The sequence below is a fragment of the Cervus canadensis genome, chromosome 4 (genome assembly GCF_019320065.1).
Source record: "Cervus canadensis isolate Bull #8, Minnesota chromosome 4, ASM1932006v1, whole genome shotgun sequence".
Classification (NCBI taxonomy): Eukaryota; Metazoa; Chordata; class Mammalia; order Artiodactyla; family Cervidae; genus Cervus; species Cervus canadensis.
The window spans coordinates 92,306,299-92,328,330 of NC_057389.1; the positions used below are offsets into that span (position 1 = coordinate 92,306,299).

General features: G+C 54.2%; 1 protein-coding gene across 3 annotated transcripts in view; it reads left to right on the forward strand.

Moving 5' to 3' along the window:
• Positions 1-20,267, forward strand: part of DNMT1 (DNA methyltransferase 1) — a 42,630-nt gene extending 22,363 nt beyond the window's left edge. For 2 of the 3 annotated variants that reach the window (XM_043466703.1, XM_043466704.1), the window contains exons 15-40: positions 24-104; positions 176-285; positions 3,327-3,445; positions 3,776-3,868; positions 4,335-4,486; positions 4,773-4,960; positions 5,068-5,251; positions 6,483-6,580; positions 6,925-7,072; positions 8,072-8,187; positions 8,598-8,802; positions 8,882-9,015; positions 9,944-10,117; positions 11,777-11,998; positions 12,858-13,050; positions 14,000-14,084; positions 14,279-14,407; positions 14,563-14,845; positions 15,167-15,308; positions 16,307-16,473; positions 16,868-17,045; positions 17,743-17,938; positions 18,250-18,413; positions 18,536-18,652; positions 19,415-19,505; positions 19,909-20,267. In XM_043466703.1, the coding sequence (XP_043322638.1) occupies positions 24-104; positions 176-285; positions 3,327-3,445; positions 3,776-3,868; positions 4,335-4,486; positions 4,773-4,960; positions 5,068-5,251; positions 6,483-6,580; positions 6,925-7,072; positions 8,072-8,187; positions 8,598-8,802; positions 8,882-9,015; positions 9,944-10,117; positions 11,777-11,998; positions 12,858-13,050; positions 14,000-14,084; positions 14,279-14,407; positions 14,563-14,845; positions 15,167-15,308; positions 16,307-16,473; positions 16,868-17,045; positions 17,743-17,938; positions 18,250-18,413; positions 18,536-18,652; positions 19,415-19,505; positions 19,909-19,940 (3,801 nt within the window). In that variant the 3' untranslated portion in view covers positions 19,941-20,267. Of the gene's footprint in view, positions 1-23; positions 105-175; positions 286-3,326; positions 3,446-3,775; positions 3,869-4,334; positions 4,487-4,772; positions 4,961-5,067; positions 5,252-6,482; positions 6,581-6,924; positions 7,073-8,071; positions 8,188-8,597; positions 8,803-8,881; positions 9,016-9,943; positions 10,118-11,776; positions 11,999-12,857; positions 13,051-13,999; positions 14,085-14,278; positions 14,408-14,562; positions 14,846-15,166; positions 15,309-16,306; positions 16,474-16,867; positions 17,046-17,742; positions 17,939-18,249; positions 18,414-18,535; positions 18,653-19,414; positions 19,511-19,908 lie in introns of all 3 variants that reach the window. The other variant, XM_043466706.1, reaches the window with a different exon arrangement.
• The last annotated feature ends 1,765 nt before the right edge of the window (positions 20,268-22,032 follow it).

Consider the following 22,032-nt stretch of genomic DNA (forward strand, 5'->3'; position numbering starts at 1 on the left):
CGTCTGTGCCCTTGTCCCCGCAGCCCGACCCTCCCAAGTGCACTGAGTGCTTGCAGTACCTGGACGACCCCGAGCTGAGATACGAGCAGCATCCCCCCGACGCGGTGAGTCCCCGCTCCGTCTGCGGCCGCGTGGTCCCGTCTCCTGCGTCTGCTTACTGGTCCATGTCTCTCAGGTGGAAGAGATACAGATACTGACCAACGAGAGGTTGTCCATCTTTGATGCCAACGAATCTGGCTTTGAGAGTTACGAGGATTTGCCCCAACACAAACTAACCTGCTTCAGGTAACTGATAGGTTTTGTGTGTGCGTGTATGTTTTATTTTATTTTTTTTCCCTTAAATCCTGCTGGAGTCTTTTTTATTTATTTGGCTGTGCTGGGTCTTTGTTACCCCCTGGGTTTTTCTCTGGTTGTGGCGAGCAGGGGCTACTGTCTAGTTGCAGTGTGCAGGCTTCTCGTTTCGGTGACTTCTCTTGTCGGGGAGCACAGGGTCTAGGGTGCGGGGCTTCAGTAGTTGCAGCTTACGGGCTCTAGAGCACAGGCTCAGTAGTTGTGGTACGCGGACTCAGTTGCTCTGTGGCATGTGGGGTCTTCCCAGACCAGGGATTGAACCCGTGTCCCCTGCATCGGCAGGAGGATTCTTTACCACTAAGTCACCAAGGAAGCACAGGTAACTAATACGCTTCTTATCATAACAGGGCATTTTCCTAAAGACACCTGAGTTCTTAATATCCTAGTAAAGTTTTCAACACCTAGTTTGCAACATTTCTTAAGCTGCTAACACTTCAGGGCCACCAAGCTGGTAGACGAGTGGTAGGTCTTTGGTTGTTAAAGCTATACCTGTTAGATCTTGAGTAGGTAAATATCCTTTAAAAAAAATCACTTATTTGGCTGTGCCAAGTCTTAGTTGTGGCTTGCAAATCTTTAGTTCTGGTGCGTGGGATCTGGTTACCTGAAGAATTGAACCTGGGTCCCCTGCATTGGGGAGCATGGAGCCTTAGCCACTGGACCACCAGGGAAAGCCCTTGAGTAGGAAAATATCCTAAAGCTCATTCATTCCGCTGAGGGCCAGCTATGTGCAGTGGGTATTATAGATACAGCACTTCAGGCCCCTGGTTTCATGGAAGCAGAACAAGCTGTGCCTGTGGGTAGTGACATTGTGATGGATGTGAAAAGCATGGGGAGCTGAGAGAGTGGGTGGGAGAAAGTTGTTCAGAATGGAGGGGAAGGGACTTGAGCAAAGACCTCAGCTTTAGAACAAGCCAAGGAGATAGTGAGGGAAAGACATCCAGGAGGAGGGAACAGCAGGTGGAGGCTGGGAGGGGGGCGCGTGGGCTGTGGAAGACTAGGTAAGAGGCTATGTGGCTGGAGTGGAAGGGCCGGCAGCGGGGTGAGTGGTAGGGAATGTGGTTGGGGAACAGGGACCCAGGGCGGGGGCTGGATCCTGCAGGGCTCTTCATGTCGAGGCAGTGATGCTGGGGTCTTCTTAGTGGAGGTGCGTGGAGTTTGGACTGTGTTTGGGGCTCAGACAAGCCTGTGATTGAGCAGAGTGCCCCTCCTCTCCAGCCTCCTTCGTTCTGCTCTCTCCTGCTCACTGGAGGTGCTTCCCTTTCCTTCTCTGTGGGAAATAGCTTGGCTCCAGCTCATGTCTCCTTTCAGGCCTCGGCATGTGCTTTTCCCCTCCCTGGACAAGAGAATAGCAGGGGCGGCTGGATCGCCTGTTATAAAGCCTCAGGTGAAATCATCCCGAGATGGTCTTTCTGACATTCCTGCCTCACAGTGGGCTGGAGGGCTCTAGGAAACCCCAGTGTGTTTCTTCCGCAGTACTCTGTATGCTCGTCATGGTTGGGTGTGTCTCCCCCTCTCCACGAGCAGGAGCCGATCCGCACTGGGATGCTGTCCACGTCCCGGCCACTCCCCGGCTCAAACCTCTGCCTGACAGCACGACTGAAACGTGCTGTTAGCGTCACTCATGTTCACGGCCTCGTGCTTCCCTGTGGCGCTGCTGGGGCAGAGGCTCTCGAGAACCCAGGGCTGGAGCCACTACAATCAGGAGTGTCAGGGCTTGGGGTCTCTGGGTGGCTCCTTGAGAACAGGTCTGCTCCAGACTCCTTCCTGTGGGTTGGGAAGTAAGAACACATGTCCCAGGAATGACATGCCTTTGAGCATCAGGCCGTTGAAGCCAGACCACCGGGGTTAGCTGGGGACTCTGTTTACCTCTGGTCCTTGGGCTGAAAGTGGCAGGTGGAGAGTAGCCCCTTCTGCATAATAGTGGGCCCTGCCCCCGCCTGGGACTCAGCACTTCTCCTTGATGTCACCTTTCCTGACGAAGCACGTGGACAGTCTGTCAGGCTGGGCCCTGGACCCTCCCCTTCTGTGCGTCCACAGCGTCCTGCCCTCCATGGGTATGTGTCCATCTTTCCCCCGTCTTCAGGTCCTAATGGCAAGGCTGTGACCCTTGTCAGTCTGCTATGCCTGGTGCAAGAGCTCCACTCAAAGTACTCATGTTTTCATTTTTTTTAATTTGGTAAGATTCCAAGATGAGAATTTCTTGGCTTCCAGGGGCCTAGGCGGTGGGAATGCGGTAGGGGATACTCTCAGACCTGCACAGCACCTCTGGCCTTGAGGCCTGCACGGGCAGGTCCGTAAGCAGAACCCACCCCAGTCCCATCCTGTTTTCTCAAATTCAGCATCATGCTCAATGATGCACATTCTGCAGATGTCACGGAGCATCTCTAGGCGGTGGATATTCTTGAACTTGAGGCTTAACCCCCCAGAAGGAGGTGGAAGTCCCTCCTTCCTGTGTCCTCAATGCACCTTGCCTCTTACGATGTTGTATAATATGCGTTATTTTAATTTTTTTGAGGTGAAAGTCGTAATGCAGAACTAACATAAAATAGTGTGAAGCAGTAAATCCAGAGAAACAAAGCAGATCAGGACTTGCCGGGGTGGTGTGGGGAGGGGGAAGGAGTGACAGCTCAGTGGCTGTGAGGTTTCGTTTTCAGCAACAAGAACGTTTTGGAGCAGAGGGTGGTGGCACAAGTCGGTGGGATGTATTGGAGGGCGCGCCGGGGGCTCCCCTGTGAGGCTTCCCGCTGTCGGTCTTGCTGGCCTCTCCACGTCCCCTTTTCATACTCTTGCTCTTGGTACCCAGGGGGGCAGATCAGAAGCTGTGGGGTGGAAGAGCACTGTACTGATCCAGTGTTCTGGCAGCCAGGGAGATAGTGGAGTCTAGGAACCACACCTCGTCCCCCTGTGTCTGAGCTTGACTCTGTACCTCTGCCTGCCTTTGGTCTCCTGGTAAATGGCCTCTGTCACCCATCTAGCGTGTACTGTAAACGCGGTCACCTTTGCCCGATCGACACCGGCCTCATTGAGAAAGATGTCGAGCTCCTCTTTTCTGGTTCAGCAAAGCCGATATATGAGGATGACCCATCTCCCGAAGGTAAGGGGAATGTTCCACATTGTCTGGGACGGTCAGTTTCTAAGCCGAACAGAGTCTGGGCTGTGAGCAGATATGAGCAGTCTCGCTCTGATGGCTGCAGTAAGGCTGCCCGGCTCACCTGACCAGAGGTGTGGCTCAGGTGGGGACTCAGTGCCACTTAACCTGCTTGGGTTTTTGAGGCATATTCTTTTAGTCATGTCCAACTCTGCAACCCCATGGACTGTAGCCTGTCAAGGCTCCTCTGTCCATGGGATTTTCCAGGCAAGAAGATGAGTGAGTTGCCATTTCTTGGTCCACTTCATTTCAAGAAACCTTTTCCTCCTCTTTTAGGTGGTATTAATGGCAAAAATTTTGGCCCCATAAACGAATGGTGGATTGCTGGTTTTGATGGAGGTGAAAAGGCTCTTCTTGGCTTTAGCACCTGTAAGTATGTGGCCAACTGTGGACTGTTCTGGAATCTGAAAGATGCTTCTGTCTTCCACGGGGCTTGGTTGGGCTCTGGGAAGTCTCAGGCTCCCATGACCGGGCTTGGTTGGGCTCTGGAAAGTCTCAGACTCTTGTGACTGTGTGGGAAGCATGTCAGGCTTGATTGGGATGGCCTCTTGTACTAGTTACAACTGACCCTGGAACTGACCTTGCAGCTGAAACCCAGACCGAATTCCAAAAGCCAGACTCAAGCTAGAGGAAAGCCACTTGGCCAGTCTGTTCTCTGGTTGGCTTTACAGGCCCCTTCTGAATGAGCTAATCCTGACCATACGTCATGGGTTTTGACATTTGAGTGTGAAATGACTCTCTGCCTGTTCTGTGAGCCTTGTAGCCTCATCCCTGCCCTTTGGCTACTGCTTCTGCCATCAGGTTCACACTGCTCTTATCCATCTGTCCACTCCAGCATTTGCCGAGTATATCTTGATGGATCCCAGCCCAGAGTACGCACCACTATTCAGCGTGATGCAGGAGAAGATCTACATAAGTAAGATAGTGGTTGAGTTCCTGCAGAGCAACCCTGACTCCACCTATGAAGACCTGATCAATAAGATTGAGGTAAGAGACTTAGGTCCTTCATTATCTGGGATTCACAGATTGTTTACATGTGATGTTGTTCATTCACTGATTTGGGTCCAACTCTTGGCGACCCCATGGGCGGCAGCCCTCCAGGCTCCTCTGTCCATGGGGTTTCCTGGGAAAGGATACTGGCAGGCGAGTTCTTTACCACTGAGCCACATGGGAAGTCCCACTTACATGTGATACAGATGTACTACATGTTTGTTTGACGTAAACCAGTTTTGCTCAAGCCTAAGAGAAACTTCTGTGTTTTTTTCCCCGAAAGACCACTGTTCCTCCGTGTATGCTCAACTTGAATCGATTCACAGAGGATTCTCTCCTGCGGCATGCCCAGTTCGTGGTGGAGCAAGTAGAGAGTTATGATCGGGCAGGGGACAGTGATGAGCAGCCCATCTTCCTGAGCCCCTGCATGAGAGACCTCATCAAACTGGCTGGGGTCACCCTGGGAAAAAGGTGAGGGTGCAGTAGGAGTGAGCCTGAAGACCTGAGACGGAGTCTGGAAGGCTGGGCACTGCGGGAGCTCTTCCTGGGCCACTAACACCGTGGAATCTCTCTCCCAGGCGAGCCGAAAGGCGGCAGACCATCCGGCAACCTGCCAAGGAGAAGGACAAGGGCCCCACCAAGGCCACCACCACCAAGCTGGTCTACCAGATCTTCGACACTTTCTTTGCGGAGCAAATTGAAAAAGATGACAAGGAAGACAAGGAGAATGCCTTCAAGCGCCGGCGCTGTGGCGTCTGTGAGGTAACCTCGCCTAAGCCGGCTCTCCTGCCCCTCATGATCTCTGAGGAGCTCGCTGTTTTCTCTTTTTGGCCTGAGCGTCTTACTGCATAGACATGACCCCCCAGAAACAGAGCTCGGAGAAGGAGTTATCTGGGGGACTTGCATGTCTAACAAGGCAGCTGTCAAAAGAGGCATGCTCAGGCACTTTGCCATCAGTGCCGCTGCTGCTACCAAGGAGTCTGGCCATGTCCCATTGTGTCCTCAGGCCCCGGCGTGAGGGTGAGGGGGGTGACTGCCCCACGGAGGCCAGCACTGCTTCCTCCAAGTGGGGTCATCCTCCCAGGATCCTGTCTTGTCTCATGGTGTAACTTCCCTCAGAAAGTGGGGGCTTTGTCCAGCTTAGCTTTGATGCCTGAGATGACCTCACTCTGAATTTTTTAGTATAATGTATATTTACTTTACCCTGGAGGAATTAATCTCCCTAATTCTATCACTGACCCAGAGATCAGATCTGTTTTGGTGTCTATTTGACTTAATTTGGATGAAAGCTTAAAAGTGAAAGTACAGCACCTGCCTTCAGAACCGCCCTCCATTCACACTAGTCCCTGGATTCTGAGGGTCTCCTCTGTCTTCAGTGGCTGCCCTGAGTAGGAATTTGCGTGTTGAACCCGTGTCCCCGAAGCAATGGAAACACGGAGACCTAACCACTGGGCCACCAGTGAATTCCCTGTCCTTACCATTCTTGTTTTGGTTTTTATTTCATCTAGCACATGCGTATCCAAGCTTTAAATTTTCTTTTTTTTTTTTAGTATACATAAACTGGCATCTTTCACAACTACTGTGTGTTGATCCGGGTAGACACAGTTACCACTTTATTCCATAGTATTTCACTGTGACTCTCCCAGCCTATCCCTCGGTGATGGGCAGTGTGATATTCTAATGTGTCTTCTGTGATTCTTCACTACTTAGAAGCAGAATTGCTGGGGTGTAGGTTACATACTTGACTTTGATCTCGAACACTGTTTTCCAGAGTGGTGTCACCAGCTTACCTCTGGGCCACCTGAGTTCTTCTTTCCCCATACCTGTGCCAGCACCATGTCTCAGGTTAACCTTTACAGACCTCACGGCTTGTTCCTAACTCTCACTTCCCTGAGTTCTAATGAGGTTAAACTTACATATTTTAAAATTCACCAAAAACTGGTTATCAGTTGTGACTAATGGCCGTTTAATTTTTTTTTTTAATGTGTTTTAGATTTGTCAACAGCCCGAGTGTGGAAAGTGTAAGGCCTGTAAGGATATGGTTAAATTTGGTGGTAGCGGACGGAGCAAGCAGGCTTGCCAAAAGAGGAGGTAAGTTTGGCCAATGACTGTTTTTGGAATGGAGGGAAATGCCAGCTGATGGCAAATAGGCTTTGTGTGGGACAGCTGGGTTGACACGTATAGAATAGGCAAGATCCCTTTGTTTAACGTCGCCAGACCTGTCCCTGTTTTCTTAGTGAAACACTTTCAGTTGGTTTTACTTTTTTTTTTCCGGCTGCACTGTGGGGGCTTGTGGGATCCTAGTTCCCCGACCAGGGATAGAACCTGGGCCCTTGGCAGTGAGAGCACAGAGTCCCAACCCCTGGACCACCAGGGAATTCCCAATTGGTCTTATTTTTTAAAGAAGACCTTGCTTATCACAAGTGATTTTGTAGGTGTCCCAACATGGCCATGAAGGAGGCAGATGATGACGAGGAAGTGGATGACAATATTCCAGAGATGCCATCACCCAAAAAGATGCATCAGGGGAAGAAAAAGAAGCAGAACAAGAATCGGATCTCTTGGGTTGGAGATGCCGTCAAGGTAATCCAGGAGTGGGCTCTCGGCTGTCCTCCTGCTGCACTGCTGAGCAGCCAGCTGTCTCCTGCCAGCCGCTCTGAGAGCGGCCGGAGCCCTGGAGCCGAGAAACCTACCCATGCATCCCGCAGCCGTGAGCGGAGCAGAGCCGGCTGAGAGGCTGGGTCTGTGGTCAAGCACCAAAAATGCGTTTTTACTTGTTTGCCAAAGGACTCGATGTTCCTCGCCCTCCAAAGTGGGCATTTGATACGGTCCTGGTGTGTGAGACTGGTTCCCCTGTGAAGCTGGTTTTGAGGAGAGCCCTCACTGCCCCTCGGGCCTAGGAGTTGGTGTTTGGGAGCACTAGCAAACCGCCTCCGGGGCTTCTGTGCTCACCTGCCTAAGAGTCAAGTCCTTTACCACAGCTGGAGAGTGAATGTGTTCTCCGTGTTGGTCCCTTGGTGTCCATAAGCTGGAGATGGGCCAGTTCCCTCAGCAAGCCTGAGGCCTACCCCTGCTGGGTGCTGCTCTAGGTCTGGGTGACACAAGTGCTGTCAGGCGGGTGGGGCACGGGAAGGGAGCTGGGACCACGGAGGCTTCTTGGTGGAACAACATCCCGAAGGGTTGGAGAGCAGCCGGCCACTTAAAGTCCTTGAGAGGAACCAGGGCAGAGGCCCTGTGGTGGGAACCAGCTTTCCTTGTGGGAGAGAAGGAAGGGGGTCCGTGTGTCTGAGGTGGGTGTGATGAGTGGGATGTGGTGCTGTTCTAATTGAAGGCTAGGATCTGACTTGCTGCTGACAGAGGAGGTCAGAGCTGACGACAGAGGGCTGTGAGTGCCTCGGCTGCAGGCTTCTAGCCAGGGGAGGGGCTGCTCTCTGTAGTCAATAGCCAGGCTGCTGGAGCTCGCGGCTTCTTAGAGAAATCGTCATAAGCTATGCTTTGCTGTAAAGCAGCAGGAACTCGCAGGACAAGCCTTGCACAGACCTTCAGATTCATCCTCTCCTGAAACTAAGCTCTTGTTTTCAGACTGACGGGAAGAAGAGTTACTACAAGAAGGTATGCATCGACTCGGAAACCCTGGAAGTGGGGGACTGTGTTTCTGTTATTCCAGACGACTCTTCAAAACCACTGTATCTAGCAAGGTTTGTATCCTTCCTTCCGCCTAACTTCAGCCCATACTTTGAGTAAAAGCAGGAGGTGCCTGTTTTGCAAAAATAGCAACAGCTCTTTGCCCTAAACTAAAACCAAGAAATGACTTCCCTGGTGACTCAGTGGTAAAGAGTTCGCCTGCCAATGTAGGAGACCTGGGTTTGGTCCCTGGGTTGGGAAAATCCCCTGGAGAAGGAAATGGCAACCCACACCAGTATTCTTGCATGGAAAATCCCGTGAACAGAGGAGTCTGGTGGACTGCAGTCCATAGGGTCGAAAGGAGTCAGACATGACTGAGTACACACGGCGGCGACACCAAAAAATTAACTCTACTCCTGAGGAGCCTCTGTCCAGCTCCACTGGTCGAGTTAGAACCTTCTCCCTCCCCGTCTTCCGGCTCCAGGGTCACCGCGCTGTGGGAGGACGGCAGCAATGGGCAGATGTTCCACGCCCACTGGTTCTGTGCTGGGACGGACACGGTCCTTGGGGCCACCTCGGACCCCCTGGAGCTGTTCCTGGTCGATGAGTGTGAGGACATGCAGCTCTCATACATCCACAGCAAGGTGCAGGTTGTCTATAAGGCTCCCTCGGAGAACTGGGCCTTGGAGGTGAGTGCCCGGTCCCCCGCATGTGTCCCCACCCCTTGCTGCACGCGGTCATCATGGCTGACGGTGGCCCCATCCCCAGGGAGGCGTGGACCCCGAGGCCCTGATGTCGGAGGATGACGGGAAGACCTACTTCTACCAGCTGTGGTATGACCAAGACTACGCGAGATTTGAGTCCCCTCCGAAAACTCAGCCGACGGAGGACAACAAGTACAAGTGAGTGTGGGGCCAGGGCTCCCAGGCCGCCCTGTCGGTGCTCTAGGATGCTGTGTGAGTGCCTGAACCCCCCTGCTTGTTCTGTGCTTCTCTCTGCTGGGTCTGCTGTCCCCGACAACCAGAGACCAGCCTGACTCGGTTGCAGTGGCTGTGAGCATGTGGACAGTGTGGTTGGGGGTGGGGGTCACCCCCTGAGAAGCTGTCCCACTCGGGTAGGATGTGTCTTTCTGTGTCTGTCCCACAAATCTGTGTCTTTCCTCATAGGTGAGATCTTTGATTCCATTTAACTCTAATGCTTTTAGAGAGGCTTGCTTCTTAAATGCTTAGTGCTCCTGTTTTCCTTTCTAACCTTGATACCTCACTTTTTTTAACTAAAGGTGGTGACTGGAGTCTTCCATCATGAGCAGTGTGTGGGAGTGAGGCTGGGAGGGCTCGCTGAGCTGCCTCTGGTATTTCTCCAGTCAGCCTGGGGCTGCTTTGGGGCTTGATCTGTTTTTAAGGCACTCTAACTCTCCTCTGAAGGGTTTATTAATCAGGAATGTTGCATTTTACTAAATCCCTCTTCAGCCTTTAGAGATAATAGTGTGAGCCTCGTTTGACATGGTTTGAGTTCCTGACTTTACCGCGGTCTGCATTATCATTCATGGTGGATTCTTAACCAGATTCTAGGTCATTTGCTAATGTCTCTGGGGTTTTATGTCAGCTACTCAAAAGTGGGGTCGACTTTTCGTTTTCCTGTTGTGCATATCTCTGGGCTTTGGTCCCCAGTCAAAGAGTGAACATAAAAGTGCAGGAGAGCCAGTGCCCTCTAACATCCGTGCATACTTCCTCTTGGTCACCAGAGTCTCTGTAAACACGCCAGCAGCAGCTGCTTATAGTCACCACCAGCCACTCAAGGGCCTTTGGTTTCTGTCCACCACTCCTTCAGGTTCTGCGCGAGCTGTGCGCGTCTGGCCGAAATGAGGCAGAAGGAAATCCCCAGGGTCGTGGAGCAGCTCCAGGACCTGGAAGGCCGCGTCCTCTACAGCGTCGCCACCAAGAACGGCGTCCAGTACCGGGTGGGCGACGGCGTGTACCTCCCTCCCGAGGCCTTCACCTTCAAGTGAGTGCCCCTTGGAGCCAGCAGGGCCAGGCGCTCCGGGCCAGCAGCAGGCTGGCTCCACCACATGCCCCCACCTCCGCCCACTACCAGCTGCTGCCGGGCCGTCGCACTGGCGTCTGTGGTGAGCAGACGCCATCCAGCGGTCCTGTGTGGAGCCGCTGTGCCTCTGTGGCAGTGAAGCTGTCTGTGAGAGAAGTCAGACAGAGCCTGCTGGTAAAGGAGGATGCTGGGGTCAGTGATGGCTTCCTACCCAGCTGGTCATGTCAGACCCCGCCCCCAGTTCCCGTTGTCAGAGGGGGACAGGAGTGTCTTGTCTTGCCTGCCAGATGTCTAAGGGATAAGTGAGTTAGAAGTGCTTATTAGGGACTTCCCTTGTGGTCCAGTGGTTAAGACTCTGCCCTTCCAGTGCAGGGGGCACAGGTTCAATCCCTGGTCAGGGAACTAAGATCCCACATGCCCCATGGTATGGCAAAAAAATTTTAAAACAAAAAAAAAAAAGTGCTAATTAGCACAGCGCCTGGCTTAGTGTAAAGGCTGACTGTGAGTTACTGCTTGGTAACTGGGAATTGCATCAAAAGACTTCCACATCAAAGGACTGAGGCTCTTCAGGGAAAAATCAAAGCCACAGATATTTCCCACACTTGATCCCTTCCTCGTTGGCTCTTAGAACCAGTGTGTGGTTGGATTTACAACCAGCATTTTGGCAAGCTTAGCTCAGTTTCCCGACTTATTTTCCTTGAGTCCTCATTGGAACCCATTCAACTGAATGGGTTCAACCCAGTCACCCCATGCACTGAATTGCAGAGCCGCGGTCCTCCCAGCCCTGCGCAGTGGGTGTACATGGCGCCCTGAAGCACCAGCTCTTGGCCTGGAAGGGGAGGCCGCCCTGTAGGGCTGTTGACGAGGTACTCCTGGCCCAGCCAGAAGTGAGAGCACAGGTGTTCAGAGGGCCTCTGGGGCCTGACAGACTTTGGGGGGCCTGGCGGGAACACATGGCAGCTGCCTTCCTGAACTGCTCAACTTCCTGTCTTCAGAGTGGGGCCCTGTGGTCCTGGCAGCTTGGCATCTGATGTGATGGCCTGATTCCGCCAGTACATGGCCAGGCCAGGTTCGGCTAGCCCAGACTGCCCATCTTCTCCCCTGGCCTCTCCCGCAGTGCCCCGAGGTTAGTGCCTGTGTCAGAATGTAGGTTATGCCACGGCCGCAACTCTCAGATCACGCAAGTTTACCTCTTGCTTGGATTGTGTGTCCACTGTGGTTCGGGGAATCAGACTGTGTGTTACTCAGGGACTGGGTTGACAGTGCCTCTGCCTTCTCAGAAGTGGCCCGTCCGAGGCAAGGGGAAGCGCACTGGCAGCTCTCCTGCCAGGGCTGGGCTTGTGTATTACGGCTGCTCGCACCCGTGGAGCTGAACACGTCACCTGCCAGGACGTCCTGCCCTGAGGCCGGGCGTGGGGAGAATGTGAACAACCTCAGCAGCGAGACCCAGAGCACAGATGGGGAATGCCTGGATGAGATTGAATCTCTAAATCTGTGCTAAGGGTACTGAGCTGCGCTAGTTCAGGCGCTGGAATTTAAAGTGATTATCACTGGTCAGTCACGCCGAACCACTTTCTAATGTTTCATGTTCAGTTACTCAGAGCAGTTGCTTCTCTGCAGCATCAAGCTGTCCAGTCCTGTGAAACGCCCCCGGAAGGAGCCTGTGGATGAAGCTCTGTATCCAGAACATTACCGGAAGTACTCCGACTACATCAAAGGCAGCAACCTGGATGCCCCCGAGCCCTACCGTATTGGCCGCATAAAGGAGATCTTCTGCAGCAAAAAGAGCAACGGCCGGCCCAATGAGACAGACATCAAGATCAGGGTTAACAAGTTCTACAGGTCGGTGAGGGCTCTGCCCTCCAGGGGCCTCTGCCTGAGTCTTGGGAGGTAGAGAATCGCACACACAGTGGTGGTCTAAGGGGTGGAGGAGGTGGTCCTCCCAGGTGTTCCTGATTACCTGCTGGTGCTGAGAATCACTGCAACTGTAGAGCACAGCCCTTGGATTCCTATCTTAAGGCTGCAGAGCTTTGTCCAAAAGAAATCAGTGAGCGGAGGTCCAAAGTGCAACCGAGGCAGGCGTGGACTATCCTGGGCTCTGTCTGAGGTGCCATCAGAACCCTGATATCTGTTTAAACTGTCCTTGTGTTCCACCCCTCCCTGCTGCCAGTCCTCCTGTCCTTTTCAGGCCCTCTTCCCCATTTCTGGGGTTTCTCTCTGTTCCAAGATCTTGGCTTCACTGAGTTTCTGGGATCCTAATAGTAGTTAGGAGCTTAATCTGAAGCTAATCCATACAGATAGGTCTCCAGTTGCTCTACTTCTTAGCTAATGTACAGGAAAGATTTCCTGAAGTCTTTGAAATAACGAGGTACTGAGAGAACAAGGAGTCTGGCGGGCATAGAGGGAAGAAGGCAGCTCTAGACATGCTTCTCAATAGGAGGTCAGCAACTGGTCTCAACCCAGGCCCACCCAGTCTTCTTGGAGGCATAAAGAGCAAACAAACCCTTAGTTGAGTTCATGGTAAGAAATCCCACTTAGTTTGTGGTGTTCAGTGCCGACTAAGGGGGTTAGTAATCAAGGTGACTTAGGCATGGGGCCTCGTCTTTACCCACTGATCCTGTGAGCACATCCCCAGGAATATGCCATTTAATCCATTTTCAACCTGCTGCAGACAAACTAACAAAGACTCTTGCACTCCCAGGCCAGAGAACACACACAAGTCTACCCCGGCCAGTTACCACGCAGACATCAACCTGCTTTACTGGAGCGATGAGGAGGCCGTGGTGGACTTCAAGGCCGTGCAGGGCCGCTGCACCGTGGAGTACGGAGAGGATCTGCCTGAGTGCCTCCAGGACTTCTCCGCCGGTGGCCCCGATCGCTTCTACTTTCTCGAGGTGGGGCCCTGGGCTCACTGCAGGGAGGGCCTCCGGGTCAGACACAGTACCCAAGAAGTTTACTTACCCAGAGCACAAGTCTGTGACACTCAGGTTGTTCTGGAATTTAACACTTAAAACGAAATATTTTAATGTCCTAATACAATAACTCAGACTTTCCTGGTGGCTCAGACAGTAAACAATCAACCTGGAATGCGGAAGACCTGGGTTCAATCTCTAGGTTGGGAAGAGTCCCTGAAGAAGGGAATGGCAACCCACTCCAGTATTCCTGCCTGAAGAATTCCATAGACAGAGGAGTCTGGCGGGCTACAGCCCATGGCATTGCAAAGAGCCAGACACAACTGAGTGACTACACACACACACACACAATGCAATAACAATTTCTGTAGACTGTTAGGTGGCCTCTGCTGGCCTGGCCAGTGTCTATGAGTTAGGGAAATGGACCTCTGGCCCCAGGAGGTGAAGCCCTGCCCCTAGTCCCTTCAGCCTCACAGCTGAGCTTGTGGCCTGGTTATTGAGAGAAGAGCCAGGGGTCTGTTGATTTAAGCTAATCACTTTTAAATTGTTTGAGCATGGCTTTTTTGTGACAGGTATGTATGATCTTAACACACTTGATCTTAGCCAAAAGGCCGAGAAGCGATGTGTATGATCTTAAGATAACCTGTGTCTCCCCCAGGTTCCGGTCTGTACAGCCTGATTACAACATTTGCCTATTTTTAGAATGAGTAGTCCAGGTACTTAAAATAGCAGGGTTTTTTGTCAGCCACATAAAACATTTTTATTAATAGAATTTTCCCCTTCTCTCTATTATAGAATCAAAGTCCTCTTGGCTTCTGTCCATACTTAGGGAGAAATGAAGTATATTCTTATCAAATTAATTTAAATCCTATTTGTTAGAGAAGGGAACTGGTGTTTCTGTTCCAGACCACTATGGTTCTTTCCCCCTCAGGCCTATAACGCCAAGAGCAAAAGCTTTGAAGATCCTCCCAACCATGCCCGGAGCACTGGAAATAAAGGGAAGGGGAAGGGGAAAGGTATGTCGTGGTATGTCATTCCCCTAGGCTCCTTTTCAAGTCTGTGTCCTCTAACTTGGATACTCATGAGTCAATCAGTATGAAAGAGCAACCTCTGATGTTGCCTTCCTCAAAACGAGGTGGACTCTGAGTCCCAGGGACTTTGAGGAGAGCAGGTCAGGACACTGCTCTGACTTGGGGCCCATCTCCTGCAGGAAAAAACAGGACGAAATCTCAGACATGTGAGCCGAGTGAACTGGAGACAGAAATCAAACTGCCAAAGCTGCGGACCCTGGACGTGTTTTCCGGCTGTGGGGGACTGTCGGAAGGCTTCCACCAAGCAGGTGCGCTCCAGGGGGGTCTCTCCAAACACCCTGTTAAAAACTGGATCGGACAGGCTGTGTCTGGAAGACCTCTCTGGGCCTGGTCACAGTTCTGACTAGAGAGTCTCTTTCTGGGGAGTTCATGACACATCTGTGTCCCTATATCTCCCACCCAGGCATCTCGGAGACACTGTGGGCCATCGAGATGTGGGACCCCGCGGCCCAGGCATTCCGGCTCAACAACCCTGGGTCCACGGTGTTCACAGAGGACTGCAACGTCCTGCTGAAGCTGGTCATGGCCGGGGAGGTGACCAACTCCCGCGGCCAGAAGCTGCCTCAGAAGGGAGATGTGGAGATGCTGTGTGGCGGGCCACCCTGCCAGGGCTTCAGTGGCATGAACCGCTTCAACTCTCGAACCTACTCCAAGTTTAAGAACTCCCTCGTGGTCTCCTTCCTCAGGTAAACAGAGTGAAAGCCCCTCTGCGTTCAGTGCCACCCAAGGGCAACTAGACGGCCTGCCCGTGCACTGCAACGCCTGGTGCCAGGGCCAAGCAGTCACCGCTTTAGCCTTCACTCCTGCAGAAGGCCGCTGCTGAGTGAGGCGCCAGTCTCAGCCTTCAGGGAGTTCACGGCTCCCTCTCCACTAGGGAGAGACCCTGAGAGCCGGCAGGTGCGTCTTGACAAGCATCTAAGCAGTTGGGAGTGACTTCTGGCCGAGGAGGCCTTTTTGCTCTCTCCAGGCGTGGGGCTGACTCTCTCCGTCACTCCTGTCCCCCACAGCTACTGTGACTACTACCGGCCCCGCTACTTCCTCCTGGAGAACGTTCGGAACTTCGTCTCCTTCAAGCGCTCCATGGTCCTGAAGCTGACGCTGCGCTGCCTGGTCCGCATGGGCTACCAGTGCACCTTCGGCGTGCTGCAGGTGCGCCAGGTTGGGGGCAGATGCAGAGGCCAGAGACGGGCGGCCATCCCTGGGCTGCAACAAACGGTCCCTAACTGAAAGCAGAGCTCCAAAGGGGACTTCCCCAGCACTTCCACTGCAGGGGGTGTGGGTTCGATCCCTGGTGGGGAACTAAGACCCTACACGCTGCTGAATGCAGCCAAAAATTAAAAACAAAACAAAATCCCTCAAAGGGTCAGTCTTTAGGGTGATGACCTTTAGTGTGGGGGAGGCAGATACTGGGGCATCTACAGTGACAGGGCCTTGGGATGGTCAGAGGGGACGAGGCCTCTTCTGAAGAGCAGCTGCTCTGTGTGTGCCTGATCAGTAACTGACGGCACAACTAAACCTGAAACAAGTGCTGAAACAGGAGGGAGAGCTGGCCGGAAACAGTGTGTGTGTGGAGGGGAGGGTGGCCCTCGGCCCCACGCCCTTGCAGCCGGTGTCTGCAGAGTCTCAGCCTCACTGAACCAGCCTCGTTGGCGGCCGTGCTCTGTCCCTGTGACTGCGGGCTGCCAGCGGGAGGCGCGGCCCCCGGTGTCTCCTCTGGCCGCTCTCCTCCCCAGTGGTACCTCCATGTGTCCAAAGAGCCGGCTGAGAGCATCCGCGGGGGTCACGCCCACCTCCTCCGCGGGCTGCCGGCCGCCTCCTGGGATCGCTTGTCCCTCCCTCTGGCCTCACTCTGATCAGGTGTGAGCCTGTGGGTTAACTTCCTGGAGAACGACATAGCAACCCACTCCAGTGTTCCTGCCTGGGGGATCCCATGGACAGGGGAGTCTGGCGGGCTGCAGTCCATGGGATCGCAGATTGGGATGTGACTGAAGCAACTTAGCACCGGCACTGGGGTTAAGTAGGGGCCCTCTGGGTGAGCTTCACGCCAGTCAGCTGCTCCCCAAAGTCAGGTGCCACGGGCCCCAGCCCTCGGACCAGCGAGTCAGGGTGCCCGCTGACTGTGTGCGTCTCTGGCCCTCCCTGCACAGGCTGGTCAGTACGGCGTGGCCCAGACTCGGAGGCGAGCCATCATCCTGGCCGCAGCCCCTGGGGAGCCACTCCCTTTGTTCCCGGAGCCGTTGCACGTGTTTGCGCCCCGGGCCTGCCAGCTGAGTGTCGTGGTGGACGACAAGAAGTTTGTCAGCAACATCACCAGGTAGGAGCCTTGCCCGCCTGTGGTCATGGTGCTGGTGAGGCTCGGGGGAGCAGGGGGGAGCCGGGGGGAACCGGGGGACCTCAGTGACAAGGCCCGGGCCCAGAGAAAGTGTTAGTGAGGAGCAGTGGTGTGGGATCCAGCGTGACCCCAGAACGCTCTGCCCCTCTGGGCTCATCCTGCCCTAGCACCCTGAGTACAGGGCCACAGCCAGAGCTCACGCTCTACACAGGGTCTGAGGAGAGTGCTGCCTCGGTGACCTTGGGTGGCCCTTTGACCCGAAGTCGAGGTCCCCTTTTCTGGAGAAGACGGTGCCAGTCATCAGGGATAGCAGCTGTGACTCAGGTGACAGTAGCTATGTGTCCCAGAGGTGCCAACCCTCCACGCTTTGCTGTAGGTTGAGCTCGGGTCCCTTCCGAACCATCACCGTGCGGGACACCATGTCCGACCTCCCTGAAATCCGGAACGGGGCCTCGGCACTGGAGATCTCATACAACGGGGAGCCCCAGTCCTGGTTCCAGAGGCAGCTCCGGGGCTCGCAGTACCAGCCTATCCTCAGGGATCACATTTGCAAGGTGACCAGAGCAGGCCTACCTGCAGCTGCCTCTTGGGGACAGAGCTGCGGGTAGAGCCCAGCCTGGGCTGGGGGGAGCTGATGTCCGCCCCTCCCCTTCCACTCTTTCTGTTCTTGATCCCTCACCCCTAGACCAGCGTTATCTCAGCTGCCCCCAGCCTCACCACCTCACTGCCTCCTGCTTCTCCTCTTACTTCCCACCCTCTCACCACCACCACCCTACCCCACCGCAGTACTTGGTTGCGGGAAGTGTTCATCAGAGCTTACACCCTGAAGTAGTAGGTCTAGGAAGACCTCACACTCCAGGGAGAGTTTACACTCTCCTAGAGTAGGTCTGGAATGGCCACTGTGTCCCACCACGTCTCTCACCACCCCTGTTCTCTGGGTGACCCCGGGGCTCCCCGCCTCTGGCTCCACCTGTGCCACGTCCGCTCCTCCAAACCCTCCCCGCACTTGGTGGAAGCCACCCCTTCACCCATCCTCCCTTACCCCCGTCCCCGCCCTGGAGCTGCCATGGCACGTGTATGACTCCATGCTGTGCCCCGTGGTTCCTGTCAGTCTCCCAGTGGGATACGACCCCCGGGGGCTCCCAGTTGCCGCCAGTGCGCCCAGTGCCCCCACGACAGCGCCCAGCCCTCATGGCACCTGCTCAGTGCTCCCCGAGCTGGGCGACAGCCGGGCCTTCTGTGCTCCTCCAGGACATGAGCGCCTTGGTGGCCGCCCGCATGCGGCACATCCCCCTGGCCCCGGGCTCAGACTGGCGTGACCTGCCCAACATTGAGGTGCGGCTCTCTGACGGCACCCTGGCCCGGAAGCTGCGGTACAACTACCACGACAAGAAGAACGGCTGCAGCAGCACCGGCGCCCTCCGCGGGGTCTGCTCCTGTGTGGAAGGTGGGGCACCCCCTCCCCGTGCCCTGGCCCCCGGGTAGGGCTTCCTCCTGCTTGGTGCAAAGCTTCCAGCCCCCTTAGGGTCTGCAGCCACACAGGGGGCTCAAGGGGAGGGGCACGGTCTCAGGCTTTGTCAGCAGGAGGTACAGGGGCTCAGGAGCCCAACGGCCCTGAGCTGGGTGCAGACCCACTGGACCTTGGTGTCCCTGCTCTAAATCAAGGCTGCTGACAGCAGGGCTTATGGGGCGGCTCCGCCCGGGGCACTGCCCGCACGCCCAGCCCCACAGCCCCGTCACCGCCCTCTCTCCCTGCAGGCAAGCCCTGTGAGCCTGCGGCCCGACAGTTCAACACCCTCATCCCCTGGTGCCTGCCTCACACCGGGAACAGGCACAACCACTGGGCCGGCCTCTACGGGCGTCTCGAGTGGGACGGCTTCTTCAGCACAACCGTCACCAACCCCGAGCCCATGGGCAAGCAGGTAGGTCTGCGGGCCCCTTGGGCCTGCGTGGGGGCGGACTCGCCGGCCAGGGCCAGGTGGCCTCCTGTGGCGCGGTCGTAGGCGGTCCCCTCATGCCCGCCCCCACCACGCTTCTCGCCCAGGGCCGCGTGCTCCACCCGGAGCAGCACCGAGTGGTGAGCGTCCGCGAGTGCGCCCGCTCCCAGGGCTTCCCCGACACCTACCGGCTGTTCGGCAACATCCTGGACAAGCACCGGCAGGTCAGTGGGTGGACGCGGAGGCGGGCCGCCGGCGGCTCCCACAGGGCAGGCCCGGCGAGAGGAGGGCGGGGTGGGTCCGTGGGGAGCTCGGCTCACACGGTCACTTCTGAAGGGACGCTGAACCCCCTCAGCTGGTTGACTGGCTGGCCTCAGTGTTCCCAGGAGGGCGGTGGTAAGAAAGGGGTAACCCGCCCTCCTTGGGGCCTCGGGTCCTCATGGGTCAGGCGGAATCACTAAGCGTGTGGTTGCTGTTGACAGCTGGAGGAGATTTAGCCCAAAGGAAACTTCCAGCACGTCACACACAGCAGGCTAAGTGTGTGGTGGTGCAGACTCATGTCTTGTCACCTCACCAAGCGTTAAAATGAACCAGTATCTCCTTCTGTTTCTCAGAGCACTGGGTTTGGCTCTTAAGTAAGGTGCATCTGAGTAATGCTGGTGCTTGGCTGGGGTTACAGTGGGACCTTGCCATTTCACACCGCCCTCACCCCCCAACATCCTGTTCTCCCGGAGTATCAACTTTCAGCCAGAAGTGAGACCTGGCGGCTTCTGTATCTGGATTCTAAGATTTTCTAAAGCCTTTCAAAGCCTGGCTGATTCTTGACCCATCAGTGTTTGGGGTGGGAGGAGGGTGCACCATCCCAGTGGAAGGGCTTTGGAGGCCCCGTGAGCCTGAGGCCAGGGTCCCAGTGCCCGGGCCTGAATGGAGGCTGGTGCGGACTCCGGCCGTGCCAAACCAGGTGTCGCCCTCCTTCCCTCCTGCAGGTGGGTAACGCTGTGCCGCCGCCACTGGCCAAAGCCATCGGCTTGGAGATCAAGTGCTGCATGTTGGCCAAAGCGCGGGAGAGCGCCTCAGGTATGGTGCGGGCGGAGCCAGCAAGGGTGTGGCGTCAGGCTCTGAGACTGGGGCGACTCATCCAGGGGCCTCGCGTCGCTCAGGGCTGCTGAGAGACTGAGCAGGCGGGCGGGTGGGTAAGTGGACAGGCGCTGGGGCCCGGTTCTGTCCTGTGACAGAGTCTGGCTCGGCTGGGCCCACTGTGCACGCTAGCCCAGGCAGTCTGGAAGCCTTTAGGGGACACCTGAGCAGTGCTCAGTCTCTGAATGTTGATACAGAGCTGCCGCAGGTTCTTACCTGGTTGTCGTTTAACGTCGACACCTGGGCATTAGCGTAGCTCCTGATGAATGTACCTGTCGTACTTGTCTGTTGCTTACTGTAACATACGTTCCCTGCCGTGACTCTCCCTTTTATTTCCCTTCAGCTAAAATCAAGGAGGAGGCTGCCAAGGACTAGTTCTGTCCTCCCATCACCCATGTTTCTGCCACCAGAGATCCCCAACGTGCACTGATATTGTTGTATTTTTCACATGTCAGTCAGTCAGTTCAGGTGTGTCGTATGCGGTGTTTGTGGCCTTGGCTGACACGAAGCTCTTCAGTGAGATTTGCCTATCGGCTAATTTGACTTAGTGATCAAACTGTGCAGTACTTTGTCCATTCTGGATTTTAAAAGTTTTTTATTACGCATTATATCAAATTTACCACTGTATGAAGTGGAAATTAAGACTTTATGTAGTTTTTATATGTTGTAATATTTCTTCAAATAAATCTCTCCTATAAATCACCCTGGGTGGCGACTCACAATTTACAACTCAAAATTTACAACAGAGGACTTCTGGCTGCCTCTCCACTGAGGCCGGATGAGGGTGGGGTCCTTAGTGCCGAGTATGACCCCACAGAGGTGTTCATCTGAAGTTAGATCATTCCATGTGTGTTTGGGGTAGAGACTGTGACTCAGTGCTGGCCAATGACGTGCAAGTAGAACTTGCTGGTGTTGTTTCCAGGAAAGCCTTTTATTTATTTATTTTTGGCTACACTGTGAAGCATGCAGGATCTTAGTTCGCCAACCAGGGATCAAATCCATGCCACCTGCATTGGGAGCATGGAGTCTTAACCACTGGACCACTAGGGAAGTCCCCAGGAAGTCTTAGTTGGCCTTCCTCATGGCCTTGAATCTCTGGTCTGGAGTGGGCTGTGATGCCTGGCAGTGCAGCAACTGTCTTGTGACCACGAGCCCAGAAGCCCCACACAACAGATGGTGGCACAAGAAGAGAAGCATCACTTGGACCCCTGGCCTGCCACCCCCAGACAGACCCTTTATTTGCTTAAGAATCTGTTAGGTGGACTTTCCACACTTTCAGCCTGACTCAATGCTACTGAATTCTAAGAGGAGCAAACCTTTTCTTTGGTTCATCTTTGGGAAAGACCTGCTGTAAAATGACGATGAAGCAGAAGCAGACAGAGAAGTGTCACTCCCCAGCACACACGCCCCAGAGGGCCACTGTTAGGATGTCAGGTAGCACCTGCCCCACCTCTTATCTACTCACGAGGGCACTCGGTGGCGCCTCTACTGGAACATGCCATGTAAGTCACAGGTGCCTTAATCACAAGACTAAAGGACTAGAGAGCGTTCAGATGAAAAATCATTCAGCTCCTTCATAAGTAGTCTGGCTTCCCTGGTGGCTCAGTCAGTAAAGAATCTGCCTGCCAATGCAGGAGACAGGTTTGATCCCTGGGTCAGGAAGATCCCCTCAAGAAGGAAATAGCAACCCACTCTGGAGTTCTTGCCTGGAGAATCCCCATAGACAGAAGAGCCTGGTAGACTACAGTCCATGGGGCTGCAAGAGTCAGACACGACTTCACAACTTAGCGACTAATCCACCACATAGTAAATAATTAAATGTTTCATCTTCCTGCTGTTGTAAACGGCACCATGCTTAGCATCCTTGTGTGGACTCTTCTACTGTGTCACAAAGGTCCATCTAGTCAAAGCTATGGTTTTTTCCAGTAGTCATATAGCTGTGAGAATTGGACCATAAAGAAGGCTGAGCACCAAAGAATTGATGCTTTCAAACCATTGTTCTGGAGAAGACTTGAGAGCCCCTAGGACTGCAAGGAGATCAAACCAGTCAATCCTCAAGGAAATCAACCCTGAATATTTATTGGAAGGATTGATGCTGAAGCTAAAGCTCCAATACTTTGGCCACTTGATGTGAAGAGCCCGACTCATTAGAAAAGACCTTGAGGCTGGGAAAGATTGAAGGCAGGAGGAAAAGGGGATGACAGAGGATGAGATGGTTGGATGGCATCCCTGACTCAATGGACATGTGTCTGAGCAAACTCCGTGAGTTGGTGATGGACAGGGAGGCCTGGCGTGCTGCAATCCATGGGGTCGCAGAGTCCGAAATGACTTAACGACTGAGTGGTGATCTAATTTATTCTGTCAAAAATCATGACTAAGATTTGAGGGGTTTTTAAGCCTTTTTTTGTATGTTTGTGTACAGTTCAATGGCATTCAATACAATCACCACTATGTATTTCCAGAACAT